This window comes from Suillus subalutaceus, assembly GCF_016647625.1.
Source record: "Suillus subalutaceus strain FC151 chromosome Unknown DFJ58scaffold_6, whole genome shotgun sequence".
Classification (NCBI taxonomy): domain Eukaryota; kingdom Fungi; phylum Basidiomycota; class Agaricomycetes; order Boletales; family Suillaceae; genus Suillus; species Suillus subalutaceus.
The window spans coordinates 168,651-182,551 of NW_024540255.1; the positions used below are offsets into that span (position 1 = coordinate 168,651).

Below are 13,901 nucleotides of genomic sequence, written 5' to 3' on the forward strand. Positions count from 1 at the left end.
CCACGCAGATGGCATGTGATTCATTATTTCTAGTACAGAACCCTCTCCCACTAAAGTGGGTGTCGATCGGGGAATGGCCAGCTGTAATTTGTAAATGAGGTCAATAGTCGATGTCAGTGTCTACCGTTAGCTGCGTCACAGCAGTCGGTGACGTCCCAGCCACCTTCCATGGTTAAAGTTCACCTCCATTCGCTCGTCTCGACAGCTATTGACTTTTTATCACTCCGTGCTCATGCCTATGACGCAAGAAGGGGTCAATTTCTCGTTGCTTTTTATGAGACTCGGCCTATGCTCACATTTTTCATCCCATCCGCTCATCACCTCACTTGCCATCTCAGCCTACCCAACACTTCACCAGCACCTCCTAGTGCCTATGTGAGTTCCTCCCCCTCACGCTTTTGCGATTCAAACGCGCCCCAATACGGCAATACCTGCAGTTCGACATGTTCCCATATACACCAATATTGTTTGCTCTTCCATCTCCAGTACTCCAATATTCGGGACCTGCTCCATTAGCACAACCATCTGCACAAATACAAGGTCCTCAATATCTCTCGTCTCAAGCATTTTGCAAGGAGCACCCTCTTCCATCTCAACAGCAGCGGCTCCCAGTGTTGTTTCAGCTTCGGATCGCAGTACCACAAGATCACATTCATTTGAAGGTATCATGGGACATAGGAGAAGCAGGTCTCTCAACGACAGAAGTGCCAGTAATTATTGGGAGCGGCATGGGGTGTACAGTGTTTGATCTATGGACCAGCACCTCGCTCCACAGCAGGGATATACTGGGGACCAACAACAACAGGGAGACGTGGAGCAGACGTGGACTGGGAGGAGCAATGGTGCGTGCTAAAAGTCATATCCTCAATCACATTATCAATTCTCTCCTTTTCTTTCCTTTCCTTTCCTTTCCTTCCTTGCTCTTTTCTCGGTTTTAAGTTTTCGCCTATGTGAAAAACATATTCACCATGTCCGCCATGCCATGCCTTCGTGCTCCTTATCAAAGTCATATCCTCGTTATCGCGATGTGCTGTGCACGTCTGCGAGCACTGACATCTACGTAGACCTGCTTCTTGTCTCGTCACATATTGGTAACATTACTGCGAGTGATTCAATGCTCTGAGCGAAACAAGGTGTCTGATGGCTCCTCCTAGCCAGAGAAGGGAGGCGGTCATAATAAAGGCGGGGACTAGGGGTTACATAGATTCAAACATAGTACTGATTGTCAATTGTACAGAGCTGGGAAGTCAGCGTGCCAATACATACGTATGTTTGCTACCTCGAAGAAGGTGAAAGAATGCGCCAACATGACAGATGAATAACTACAGTAACATACATATCTTCTTGACTGCAGATGGTTAATGACCGCTTGTAGTATCCTGCCCTTAAAGATGAGAACACCGGATGTTTGAGAAGAATTGTCACTTACCTCAAGACTAAGGTATAGGAACTCTGTAGACGTCAAGTATGTACTCAACCACACGTTCAAAGACTTCGGTACCGCACCCGTCCTCGGACACCTGCCAAAGAAAAAGGGAGATACCAGTCGAATCTTTATATTCGTTTAACTGCTGTAGCATCCCGGTAACTTTGTCTCCTTGATGATAGTCGAGGAGGCAACTAGAGATACGCTGCCCAGGTGGGCATATGAAATGAAGCTCGAATCTGAGAGAATAAACTTTCGGGGAGTCTTGGATTCCCTATTAAGTGACTGATTACAATATGAAAGGTTGGCGAAAATATGAGTGTAGCCTTCGCTAATCGGTAAATTATACGGCTGGATGAAAGTGGGCCCTCACCTGACACCTTGCCATTGACTATCGCCGAAATGACGACAGCGCAAATCGGACTAGGGTTATCGCGGTTCGCCAGTGACTGCAACTGAAAACTCAACGAGTTGGGATTTCTCAGTAACATCAACAACCTTCCCCTTAATTCTAGTCCACGAGGGCCGCCGCTTAAACCTTGGGAAACCACATCTTGTTTGTAGCCCAGCTCCACATGTCTAGATAGAGTCTTTTCTGATACCCGGCGTTTTTCTCGAGAGGTTATGTGACAACATCTTCCAGACGTCTTGTCAAGAGCAATGTGTAGTACTATTCTGACAGCCCGGTCGTGCAAAGAAAGATTGAAAGACGGTTCAACGAGCACTTTTACGACGAGTAGCAATTGGGAGGATAGTCCATCGTGGTGAGAGTGGAGAGGAAATAATGGAGAGTGGTAGAAATGTTGACTGTAAAATTGACATCCGCACCGCGTCGACGAAATTTGTGGATATATTCGTGCGATGACTTTCTCGACCTGACAGCCTTGTGCATGATGTCATCAAGTAGGTTGACCTCTGTTTGTGACAGCAAGAAATCTATGGCGACTTCGCTTCCAGTGTTTGAAATTGATTTGAAGATGTTATTAGGGCGACTGATCAAGTATTCCTAGTTTGCATAGCGCATCAGCGAATGAGCAAGATGACGGAGTTTAATATATCATACTTTGACACTATAATGAGATAGAGCGACGACCTTAGTTTTCTCATTGTAGGTCACAAGGCTTCCGCATGCGGCCACGATATCCATAGTGTCGATAACGCCAAGGTCTTCATTGAGACTCGGCAGCCCAACTTCGATCATCATCACTTCATTGAGCTGGTCAAGCGTCAAAGGGACGGATGCGCCGGCCGGCAAAAGTAAGCAACGCCGGGCAGTGAGCGATCTGGTCATAAGTTTCATATAGATCTGCCGAAAGGTCGTCGAGGGCTTTCCGAATACTGCCGGGTCTTTTGCACGTCATGATGACGTCCAGTTGACACTGAACCCAGCAAAACCTGCGTGTGATAACATGACGATGAATTTCCCAGGAACGAGTGCAACCTGCTTTACTTACATGTCCTTGGCTTTTTCTAACAGTTTCTCCAAAATTATCATTTTAAGCGCGTCAGGTAGGCCTGAAAAGCCCTTAGTATTCAGCTGCTCGGTGATGTGAACCAGTATATCTTCTTTCATTTGTCCTGCGCTGTCCTTCAGTGACATGGTGGGGAGATCATCGAAGGCTTCTTGGATGTCTGGCTCGCTTCTACCAGCGACAAAAAGTTGCAGTTGAGCGTCTTCGGCGAGGTTTACGAGATGTCCTACAAGGTCAGGGTAGTCCTTGCATTCATCCAAGGCGTTAATCACGAGGACTGGTCGGCAAACTAGCGCAGATACTTCAACAAGAAGCTTTCGTAGAAACCCCAGATCTGTGGGATGCGGTTTTACATCACGTTGTTGCTGCCAGAGGTTTCGCAGAGAAACAAGATCTCCTTGCAGCCCTGGCTCGCGTATCTTGGTGATCCAGTCGTCTTGAAATTGTTGAAGCAGTTGAACAACCAAAGAGCGCAAAACTGCGGCTGCGTTTGTCGTTCGGTCGTCTTGGAAATTGCAATAGAAGTAACCGAGAGTCTGTGGCTCTGCTCCGCCGCTACCTTGAATTCCGTCGATAATGGAGGAACTGCATGTTCAGAAGTTAATCGGAGTCTAAAAACTCTCCAGACGAGTCCTTCGGAACTTACGCAAGGTTTGTCTTCCCATGTCCAGCTGTTGCGAATGTTAGCAACCTGGAATGAATGGTGAATGATGAAACTCACGCTGGCCATTCAACCATAGAAACGCGCAATCGGATGTATTCCAGGCCTTATACTGATTGGCGTGGAAAATCCAACGACTGGTCTCGGAGTTGCACTTGAGAGCGTCGTGCTTCTCAATACAAGACACAGGGTTCATCCATTTAAGCAACTGTCGACGTTCCTCGTCTATGCACATTGAATAAAATGAGAAAGTAGCTGGCAGTAAGCCGCTCACCTTTCTTGTGCGCCTCTTGCGTCTTATTTAATTCCTCGACTCCTCGACCGATGTCCTTGAGCGTGTTCCTGGGCCCCGGGGCTGCGTTAGCATTAGCGATCGTTACGAGCGAGTCAACACACCGTGAGTCTATTGCTAGAACTGTTGTGATGTCGTGATAAAAGCCTTTCGATCTCTCAGCAATCGCTGCTGCTTTCGTTTCCTTGAATGGCCACATCAATTTGGATATTGTGTCCGTTTTCCTGCTCGTTTGGTAGTCTTCTAAAGGTTCTTCAGTTGTCCCTGTAACTTCATGACTGGTCCATTTTCGGCCATGAGTTTCGAAAGCACGTGGCGGAGATTGTCTGGAAGAGAGGGATCTTTCTCGATTTCCATGACTGTGGTCGACAACTTGATGACACGTAAAATGAACTTTCGACCCCATATTGTACGTTATCAGTGATTACAAATTCTGAGATCCAGACCACACCCTACTAAAAGATATAGTTTGCGGCCTCGGCGCATTCCCTACTTGTCGCGTGCTCACCGCGTCCCTTGAAGTCAGCTTGTCTTTCTAGCTAGAGGTACCTTTGTTCACCTTCAATATGAAGCACTGGGATATATCTTCTCAGTCGTTGTTGACTTCCCTAAAACCATATGGCACATCAGCAATTTGGGACATCACCGAATGCTCATTGTTCGCTGCCTCACCTGATGGCTCCATATACCAAATCAACACTTTCCGCTAGCGAACCGAAACACACGCTGGTCAGACGATCGAGGCCGTTGGAGGCGCAGGCGTAGTGTGGGGGCCCGGGGGCAGAACTATTTGAATTTAGTTCTGCCGGTTATAACCGGCAAAACTGGCAAAACCGGTTGTTTGCAAAACTCTAGGCTATGTAGTCGACTATGTATACGACATTCCTAACGATGACATCCGAATGTTGCCTCGTCCCATGCACATCTGCCACCCTCGCCATTGTAATTAACCACCTCAACCTCATCTAGAATAGCCTGTAGTATTATTCCTCGTTCGACCTGATCCAACTCGTCAAAATCAAAAGCATTTTCCTTACACTTCAACTTCGTTAACGTTATGAACTTCTTCAGTCCTTTTCATCTCTGGACCAGCAAGCAAGTTATCTGCATCGCGAGGTTCGGTCGAGAGTGGAGGTGCCCATGCGAAGGATGCTTCAAGATCCTGTGCAGTCTCGACAGCAATGCCAACCTCTTCACGAGTGTGCATGTGAGCATGTCGACGGCGGGTGGGCTTCCCAGCTTCCGCGGCTTTCACGGCGCTGTGGTGTCGAAGGTTGTGTTGTGCCGAAATTGTCGTTGATCGATCGATCAGTGATGCGAGGGGGCGCCCTCCAATTTGCACCATATTACTTTAAGGACGTATGTTCTCTTGAATTCAAATTTTGTTATCAGAGATCTAAATTACATCTCCGCGAGTCTCGGATGCCCTGGAGTTCTGCCAAAAACCGGCACAGCCGGCTGGCAAAACTGCCAAGTTCTACCAACAACACTAAAGGTGTCAGCAATCTCATCCGTGTTGCCGACGAGGACGGTAACAGTTGAAAATGTCTCATAACAGTTGAGTTACCTTTCTCTACAAATCGTTCGTCATGGACAGTGAATCGAAGACAATTTCCTCTGTAACCCGCATATGCAACTACATTTAATGGATGTTAAGGTTTGACGCTACCGCAAACCGTGCTCGACCTCCGCTGCTCACGGTCAATTGTGCACAGCGTTATCAAACGTGAGAACGCGAAGAGACGCTGTCTATTTGCAGAGACGCCGCTAATATAATATCCCCTGAGTGGCTACTGTAAACATAAATATATTGTCGTAGAGCCGACCGAAGGGAAGTCCTTATTTGTATGATTGTGGTCTTCGAACAGATTGAATATAACATGTCCAGGATATCATCTCATCGGTTCTCTCATCACTCAGCCTCGTTTTTTGCTAGTTCATTTTCTTCTCCTCGGTCATGTTGATACCCAACGTCATTGGCTGGACCTATGTCTTGCTGGTATTGGAGCATATTTGGTCAAGCAAGTGTTGAACAAGAATCCTGCATCATATCCCCCCGGCCCCCGTGGGTGGCCTCTCGTTGGGAATATCCAAGACATGCCTCAAACCAAGCCTTGGCTCACCTTTGCGGAGTGGGGTAAGAAGTACGGTGAGTGTCTCCTGTTGTTCCAAATAATGCATTCCAACTCTGTGCTTTCTAGGCGCTATCTCGCATGTTGAGGTCCTGGGTCAGCACATTATTGTGCTAAATTCAGTCAAAAGCGCGGTGGACATGTTGGACAAGAAAGGCACCGTGTATTCTGACCGTCCTGTTCTGCCTATGGGTGGCGAACTTGTTGGGTGGAAGCACACTTTGGGTCTTCTCCCGTACGGTGACCGCTTCCGCCAGTACCGCAAGAATATACACCAAATCATGGGCAATCGCGCCGCCTTGGATGTCTACCACCCGATCGAGGAGATCGAGACTCGCCGATTCCTGAAGCGCGTGTTTTCAAACCCCGAGCAACTGCAAACTCATGTCCGACAGTACGTTGTATGATTTACCCTTGCATGGATGGGACCTTGAATTCTTATAGCACCGCTGGCGCTATCATTCTACGGATCTCTCACGGTTATGAGGTGAAGGAGAACAACGATCCATTTATCGACCTTGCGGACCGTGCTATGGACCAATTCTCGAGGTCCACTGCTCCCGGCGCCTTCATAGTCGACATCGTGCCATTCTGTAAGACTATAAGACTCTGACCTTGCTTGTAAATGGCTTGATTATCTTCAGTGGCCAACGTCCCCGAGTGGTTTCCTGGCGCTGGCTTCAAGCGCTTGGCTCGTGAATGGTGCCAGGACCTAAAAGATATGGTTGATGTACCGTACAAGTTTGTTAAGGAACAAATGGTTACCAAGAATCTGTGGCGTTACGATCATGAGTTGAACATTTTACAGGATGCTGGCATTGCCCCGATATCTTTCACCTCGAATCTGTTGGAAGGCCGTACTACTCTGTCTGCTGAAGAGGATCACATGGTGAAATGGTCTGCTGCATCCCTATACTCCGGTGGTGCCGACACGGTTGGCTCCTCCCTTCATATTACCATACTTTGAGACTAACACCTGTCTCCCCAGACGGTTTCTACAATATACTCGTTTTTCCTTGCTATGACACTGTTCCCTGATGCGCAGAAGAAGGCCCAGGCTGAAATAGACGCTGTTGTTGGTCCTGATCGTCTTCCCTCCTTCGCAGACCGCGACTCTCTCCCTTATACTGAGGCGCTTGTGAAAGAAGTCCTTCGCTGGAATGTTGTCGGCCCTACCGGTATGTGGATCTCGTTTATCGCATTCATTAATTGCCGAGCTGTATCGATAACTCAATTGACAGCTATCCCCCATCGCGTCACCGAAGACGATATCCATGACGGGTACCACATCCCAAAAGGTTCCTTGGTAATACCTAACATTTGGTTAGCACTTTTATATTTCCGTATTCGATATATCAACCAAAGTGAAACACAGGTTCATGCTCAATGACCCGCAGACATATACCAACCCCTCGCAATTCAACCCTGAACGCTTCTTGGACAATAACGGAAAAGATCCCGAACCCGAACCTCGCACGATCTGCTTTGGATTTGGTAGACGGTAAGCATGGGTTGATTTTAAATGCAATGCTAACTTTCTGCTTTGCAGTATCTGCCCCGGTACGCCTAAATCATACTCAACAAACAGTATCTTGACGTTGTTTGCTTTCATGAACAGGTCTCCACCTCGCCGATGCCTCCGTCTGGATATCCACCGCGATGTCACTCGCTGTGTTTGATATCTCCAAGGTGATCGAGAAGGGTGTCGAGGTCACCCCTGAAGTTGACCATACATCAGGCACGATCAGGTATGTCGTGCATCTTATCGCATCCGTAATGAAAGCTACACAAACTCCCAGCCACCCCAAGCCGTTCAAGTGCTCTATTAATCCTCGTTCTGCAAAAGCTATTGCGCTCATTCAGCAGGATGCTAACTACTGAGGACACGAAGATGACTCTCGTAATCTATCTGTGATGTATGATTTTGTACATATATTTCTGTTTCATTGAATTGAATTATAACGCTACTCATGGACTACCTGATAACTCATTCATCTGGCACCTTTCTGACACCTCCCGTCTAATAGAAATAATGAGGAACAAACTCGAGCTCTTCAGCTCCTTCGTCGATGGCCGATGGATCCAATAAGCTTACCGTGATAAACTCCTCGTGTGCGCCATTTCACAGTACTAGGGACGCTATGGGAGGGGGGTTGTTATCACCACCTGCGCGATTGACTTGCCCGTTCCATCTGCTAAACCAGTAGCGAAACAGTGACCGGTGACGGCTAGGATGGTTCGCAAATACAGATGACTGGAAATTCATTTGAATGACATATATAGTGACAACTATGTTGATCTTTTTCATAGCGGGTTGAGGACTGTCACTTAAGTGATCACTTGCTCGTAATATTTTCGACACGATGCCACGCAGCCAGATGATATTTATAAATGTCAAGATTCGTCAATAGCAGAGGACGAGCGATGGGTTGTGTAGTGAAACTGTGCTTAGTAAGCACTCACATCTCGGCCGATCTTCTTTGAACTAGGGGTTGGCGTTGCTGAAATGGACCTTAATATTGTCATGGCATCTGCAGTCATTCTTGCAAATTGGTATCAGGCCACGACGACGCTCGCACGCCGCACGTTGCATAGAAAAGTAGAATATTCGCTACTCAAACATACATCCTCTCTATATACAAAAGAAAGACACATGACACATGCTTAAAATTTAGCAGTGAGCCCTCCAGCAAGCTTCTTCTGCAGCTTAGCCTGCACAAAAAAAAATTAGGTTCGGTACGTGTGTCCATAACCACTACTTACATTCACTGCATCCATGTACTTGTCAGTGACGACCCAATGTTCTCTCGTCATGTTCTTGCCGTGGATAGCAAGAGCAAGATCCTTGGTCATGATTGCATCCTTGTCGATCGTTTCTATACATGCAGCCTCGAGATCCAAACAGAACTTCTTGAGCTCTTCATTGCCATCCAGCTTAGCACGGTGGAGAAGTCCACGGGTCCATGCAAAGATCGACGCCACGGGGTTGGTCGACGTCTCGTTGCCCTTCTGGTACTCACGGTAGTGTCGGGTGACGGTACCGTGGGCAGCCTCACTCTCAACGATCTGGCCGTCGGGGGTGATCAGCTCTGAGGTCATCATGCCCAAGGAACCGAAGCCCTGAGCGAGGATGTCACTCTGCACATCACCATCGTAGTTCTTGCATGCCCATACGAAACCACCGGAGGACTTGATCGCTTGTGCAACCATATCGTCGATAAGGCGGTGCTCATAGTATATGCCGACCTTCTCAAAAGCGTCCTTGTACTGCGATTCATAGATCTCTTGGAAGATGTCTTTGAAACGGCCATCATATCTCTTCATGATGGTGTTCTTTGTTGACATGAACTAGATGTTATGTTAATATGGTGTGTGCGGGTCGGGTAAATTCGGACACACCAAGGGCATCTTCTTGAGGAGAGCCATCTTAAATGATGAGTGTGCAAACCCGGTTATTGACTAAGAACGGGCATAGTCAATGGTCGCATCAGGACAAAGAGCCGCTGGACTTACCTCATCAGTGTTGTACATGCTCATGGCGACACCCTTTCCCTTGAAGTCATACACGTCCATGACAGTCTTCGCACCTCCATCAGCAGGGATGTATACGAGCTGGAGCTTTCCTGGTCCCGGTGCGACGAAGTCGGTGGAACGGTACTAAACCCGCATAAACACGTGTGCCATTCACGTTCGAAAATCTCATACCTGGTCACCGACTACATCATTGTCAGGCTCAGCAATCATGAGATAACAAATGGAACAACGAACAAGCATGACGGCCAATCACAATTGGCTTCACCCATCCCGGAATCGGCTTGGGAATACGATCCAATATGATGGGCTCACGGAACACAGTTCCGCCAAGGATGTTACGGATCTACGTCATCTGTTGAGAAGTTGGCGATGATTATTTGCTAGATACAACACTCACCGTGCCGTTCGGGCTCTTCCACATCTCCTTGAGCTTGAACTCCTCCACACGAGCCTCGTCGGGCGTGATTGTCGCACACTTGATGCCGACTTTGTGCTCGAGAATGGCATTGGCGGCTTCCACGGTTATTTGGTCGTTGGTCTTTCACCGCATGAATATGGAAATTAAAGTGAATTGATGGAGTGGAAGCGTACCTGGTCACGGTACTCGAGGCCAAGGTCGTAGTACTTGATGTCCAGTTGTAGATAGGGGAGGATAAGCTTGAAGTAGCAAACACGTCTGAGATAGAGTGTAGCGGAAGGTTTCAAAAAACGCGCACCTCCTCACGAATCTTTTTCCAAATAATCCTCGTCATCTCATCTCCGTCAAGCTCCACGACAGGTTTCGCTACCACAATCTTCTTCCCATATTCTGTCAGAATCGGATCAGTACATGGTTCCGATGGAACGAGAGAGTTGCAGAAACAGCACGTCTACTGTGTAGCTCGAGCCACCCCAGCCATACCGGATGCAAACTACTCACGTAAGCTCATCGAATTCGCAAAGCCTCGTGCCAGCGGTCTACTCTGCGGACCCAGGCGTCTAACAGCAGTAAAGAGCGTAGCTCCTTGAACTGGCATGGCTAGTTAGTAAAGGGAAGAAAAGCACTAGTATGTGGTGGAATCAAAACAAATGCTAATGCCTTTTGTAAGCGTGGGCTTGAAAGATACAAATGAAGCACACGGGCCACGGCGTGCGCGCGTGGGATGTCGTGAGCACACTAACAACGAGCCAGCGGCTGCTGGGGAAAATCGATGCTTTGTAAAAACCTTACCTTGACTTAGAGTAGAAGTTCAGGCTCAAGCCCTTGCTTGGGCAGGCCCGGCTAGGTATGGCATATGGAATGACGGCGCCCCGTCGCGGCTGATTTAGGAGCATACGCCAGCGCGTCATGCTCCGAGTTGTGCTGCCGAACGATAATCAGCTGCTCTTGGCCGATGTAGTAGAGGAATTTGCGGGTATGGTATAGTTAGGGACGGCCGAAGACCATGACAGGAACTTATATACTGAATCCTGCCGTAGGACTTAATCGCTTGCAACGGAAGTGGTACGATATCTTGGGAAATCTTCTCAAGCACATCAATTAACGTCGAAATCTGTTCAGAATCAAACGTGGATTTGATTACAGTACATATCCGATTCCATTCATGAGTTTGCCGGGACAAGCTCGACGATGCGTTCGACGAGACTCCTCATCACCTCTGCCTTTTGTCTCCCAGTCTCCAGGACTTCTTCGTGCGACGCGATCGCCATGGAAGGAAGTTCAACACGCTGACCAGCAAGCTGCAGAGGCCACCATCGACGGAGCAATCAGTATCGGCGTGCTTATTCTACATGGTTACGCACCTCAGCTTCAACCTCTGCCTTGATACTCCTGTAGGTATCAGGGATGACCACCGTGTTAGTAACGAGGCTCAGCACCATGACCTCGAGCTTCTCTTCTCGGGCAGCCACTACTTCGGGTATCGTGCTCATACCGACTACGTGCGCACCTGCATTGCGCAGGAAACGGCCCTCGGCAGGGGTTTCATATGAAGGACCTGCCACCCAGGCATACGTTCCTTCAGCCAGTGCAGATGAGTCAAAGTTAAGATAGTTGGAGGCAAGGAAAGCGAGGCGTCGTAGACGAGGGGAGTATGCGTCACCCAGAGGAATAAAACGGGCATATTCTTGGGACATAAGGGGTCCGAATGAGGGGTTCATCCCAGTTAGATTTGGGAGGGCGAGGTGGTCGCGAATAACGACAACTGCGACATTATTCAGTCTTGGGCTTGGTATGGATAAAAGATCATACTTGTTCCAACGGGTATCTCTGGTGTCAATGACCCGGCAGCGTTTGTTACTGTATTGGATCAGACATTTACTCTGCTAGTCAGAAGTGCGCTTACTGATAACATCTTTGACGCCTAACCTCTTCATGATTCTGATGCCATATGTCACGACTATTGGCTTGTGGCCCTCGTACGGATGGAACTGTTGTCTCTCTTTCAATAGACTTGTTGGTGAACCGGTGTTTCACCTCACTCACCCGCCCAAGCATGGCCACAACAGGCACATTATCCTTGCCCATCAGTCCGAATGCGAGCATGCTTTTTTGGCCAACAACTTAGTAGATGGTCTTGCTGAGGTCAGTGATACCTGATCATCCTTATCGGCACATACCTGTGCTCTCTCCGAAACCCTGGAGTTGTGAGTACGGGATTTGCACCACATCCTTCAAGCTCGAGACAAGGGTGCTGAGACCAGATCCACAAACGATTCCGATACGTGGCTTCAACAATCGAGGGTCGGTAACCAAACGCGAGATGGTCGCGAGAGTTTGCGCAAAGGGAAGTACTGGGGTGGTTGATGAAGACATGTCAGGGTTGGGAAGAGCACAAGCTGGCAATTGTTTTAGAACATGTCATAATAAGGCTATAAGCAGGTCGTTGGAAGCTATTATCGCTATTGCTTTGAGATAAACACGAACGACTCCTCGTCGAACTTGTCGGGTTAGAAAGAGCAAAAGTTCAATAGCAACTGTTTGAGAACTTGATTCGTATCATGATAAGACAATCCCCTGCATGTCGTTGGAAGCTTCCAGCTGTTATTGCTATTGCTTTAAGATAAAGACGAATGACTCCTGAGTCGTCGAACTTGTCTTTGCCAATGGCAACGGCCCGGGCCTGCGGCCAAGCAAATAATCCTCATGATGACAAGATGCCGGCATGCTTGAAGTAGACCCGCCTGGTTTCAACTTGGTCTGGGCCTGCTACGTACTTCATGCTCTACGCCCAACCATGAACAAGCTTAGAAAGCCAAAGCCACCCGCCACGATATACAGCGCACCGTCAAGTACCCGAACAGCTGGATCTAACGTTAGACAATGTTTGGTGTCTGTCCAAAGCAAACCACCAGTATCTAGAACGATGCAGATCGCGAGTGCTTCACTTGCTGTAGAAAGAACCTCTACGTCCAACAACACGCTGGAATATCCTAAGACGACATGGTACTCTACACCTGCTGCTGCTAAGCCTCGCACATTCGTCGAGCAGTACTGGGCTGCGCGTGCAGTGGTGGCTGAAACGGTGCTGACAACGCGTGTTCAGCATCAGAAGGAAATGGCGGAAGTGAGGCTAGGGATGGAAGAGAAGCGGACGGTGAGTATTTGCGATGTCTAAAGATGTTCTCGGTGATTAACCGTGACACCGAACGTAGAACCAATTTGCGGCTCTCGTGCGGGCGAGCGAACAACGGCAGAGCAGGCTCGAAAAGTTTGTTGTACGTTGCATAATTAACTCGCTTGTGTTCCCGTGCGCAGCTCAATCTATTCATCCAGGCAGCCCTTGTAGCATGTTTTATGCTTCTCTTCCTTGCGTTGATTTATATACTGCTGCGTGATTCCCCCAAATCGAAGGGTACCTCGCACTTTACGATCCCGATCCTCTCCCCGTTTACCTCAGTGGTAAGCTTCGTTAATCGCCGTTGCAAAGTTTGGATCATAATGAAAATAGGTCGAACATGAAACAGGTATTATCAGTGCGAGATCCGTGTCAATGTTTATTGTCGTTCTAGGCATCTTATCATATGCCATCTTCCGACATTTGTTGTCAAAAAAAAGATAGCCCGTCACGTTGCAATCCAATACGTGGCTGACGTAGTCATGAGGACCACAATTGACTTCCCAGGGTTTCCTGCTCCTTATAAGCCATCCTGGGTCGTGGAGGTTATGAGGACTATTTTTTGCCAAGAGCATGTGCATACGATAGTGGCGGTTTGCATGCCCATTCCTCGTGTTGTGTCAAGTACATTGAATCCAAGTCGACTATAAGAGAACGAATAGTACTACTACTAGTTGTTGTTGTTGTACCACCGGAGGATGACTCCTGAAATTTTAAAAATAAACCGAGCAAGCTAGTTCAATGCATTGGTTTGGATCGTGGAGTGATGGACGTGGGAAACAGGGTGC

The 13,901-nt window shown here is 48.1% G+C and overlaps 6 protein-coding genes across 6 annotated transcripts; 3 read left to right on the plus strand and 3 right to left on the minus strand.

Annotated features, from left to right (window-relative positions):
• Positions 1-67: 67 nt before the first annotated feature.
• On the plus strand, positions 68-1,568 carry DFJ58DRAFT_910535 (uncharacterized protein; the record flags this gene model as incomplete). Its single annotated transcript, XM_041395191.1, has 4 exons — positions 68-375; positions 438-842; positions 1,238-1,266; positions 1,448-1,568. Exons 1-4 carry the CDS (start codon positions 169-171, stop codon positions 1,566-1,568), a joined length of 762 nt encoding a protein of 253 aa, XP_041249687.1. The 5' UTR covers positions 68-168.
• Positions 1,569-2,541: 973 nt separating this feature from the next.
• Positions 2,542-4,716, minus strand: DFJ58DRAFT_405858 (uncharacterized protein). Its single transcript, XM_041380240.1, has 6 exons — positions 3,956-4,716; positions 3,834-3,901; positions 3,620-3,784; positions 3,545-3,569; positions 2,881-3,483; positions 2,542-2,821 (listed from the first exon to the last, which is right to left on the minus strand). The coding sequence occupies exons 1-6, from the start codon at positions 4,255-4,257 to the stop codon at positions 2,647-2,649; spliced, it is 1,338 nt and encodes a 445-aa protein (XP_041249688.1). The 5' UTR covers positions 4,258-4,716; the 3' UTR covers positions 2,542-2,646.
• A 782-nt stretch (positions 4,717-5,498) lies between these two features.
• DFJ58DRAFT_903717 (cytochrome P450) lies at positions 5,499-7,950 on the plus strand. The gene is made up of 11 exons (XM_041394879.1): positions 5,499-5,508; positions 5,567-6,000; positions 6,053-6,377; positions 6,428-6,576; positions 6,628-6,917; positions 6,972-7,161; positions 7,225-7,306; positions 7,359-7,484; positions 7,533-7,543; positions 7,602-7,731; positions 7,783-7,950. The coding sequence occupies exons 2-11, from the start codon at positions 5,949-5,951 to the stop codon at positions 7,862-7,864; spliced, it is 1,437 nt and encodes a 478-aa protein (XP_041249689.1). The 5' UTR covers positions 5,499-5,508; positions 5,567-5,948; the 3' UTR covers positions 7,865-7,950.
• A 580-nt stretch (positions 7,951-8,530) lies between these two features.
• Positions 8,531-10,744, minus strand: DFJ58DRAFT_760404 (isocitrate dehydrogenase). The gene is made up of 10 exons (XM_041388412.1): positions 10,437-10,744; positions 10,234-10,325; positions 10,109-10,174; positions 9,915-10,055; positions 9,752-9,860; positions 9,689-9,699; positions 9,497-9,640; positions 9,383-9,442; positions 8,747-9,331; positions 8,531-8,695 (listed from the first exon to the last, which is right to left on the minus strand). Exons 1-10 carry the CDS (start codon positions 10,531-10,533, stop codon positions 8,648-8,650), a joined length of 1,353 nt encoding a protein of 450 aa, XP_041249690.1. The 5' UTR covers positions 10,534-10,744; the 3' UTR covers positions 8,531-8,647.
• Positions 10,745-11,009: 265 nt separating this feature from the next.
• On the minus strand, positions 11,010-12,616 carry DFJ58DRAFT_760410 (nucleoside phosphorylase domain-containing protein). Its single transcript, XM_041388413.1, has 6 exons — positions 12,116-12,616; positions 11,982-12,058; positions 11,842-11,926; positions 11,748-11,795; positions 11,300-11,700; positions 11,010-11,236 (listed from the first exon to the last, which is right to left on the minus strand). Exons 1-6 carry the CDS (start codon positions 12,309-12,311, stop codon positions 11,099-11,101), a joined length of 945 nt encoding a protein of 314 aa, XP_041249691.1. The 5' UTR covers positions 12,312-12,616; the 3' UTR covers positions 11,010-11,098.
• DFJ58DRAFT_760414 (uncharacterized protein) lies at positions 12,617-13,894 on the plus strand. The gene is made up of 4 exons (XM_041388414.1): positions 12,617-13,092; positions 13,151-13,213; positions 13,272-13,397; positions 13,447-13,894. The coding sequence occupies exons 1-4, from the start codon at positions 12,661-12,663 to the stop codon at positions 13,555-13,557; spliced, it is 732 nt and encodes a 243-aa protein (XP_041249692.1). The 5' UTR covers positions 12,617-12,660; the 3' UTR covers positions 13,558-13,894.
• The last annotated feature ends 7 nt before the right edge of the window (positions 13,895-13,901 follow it).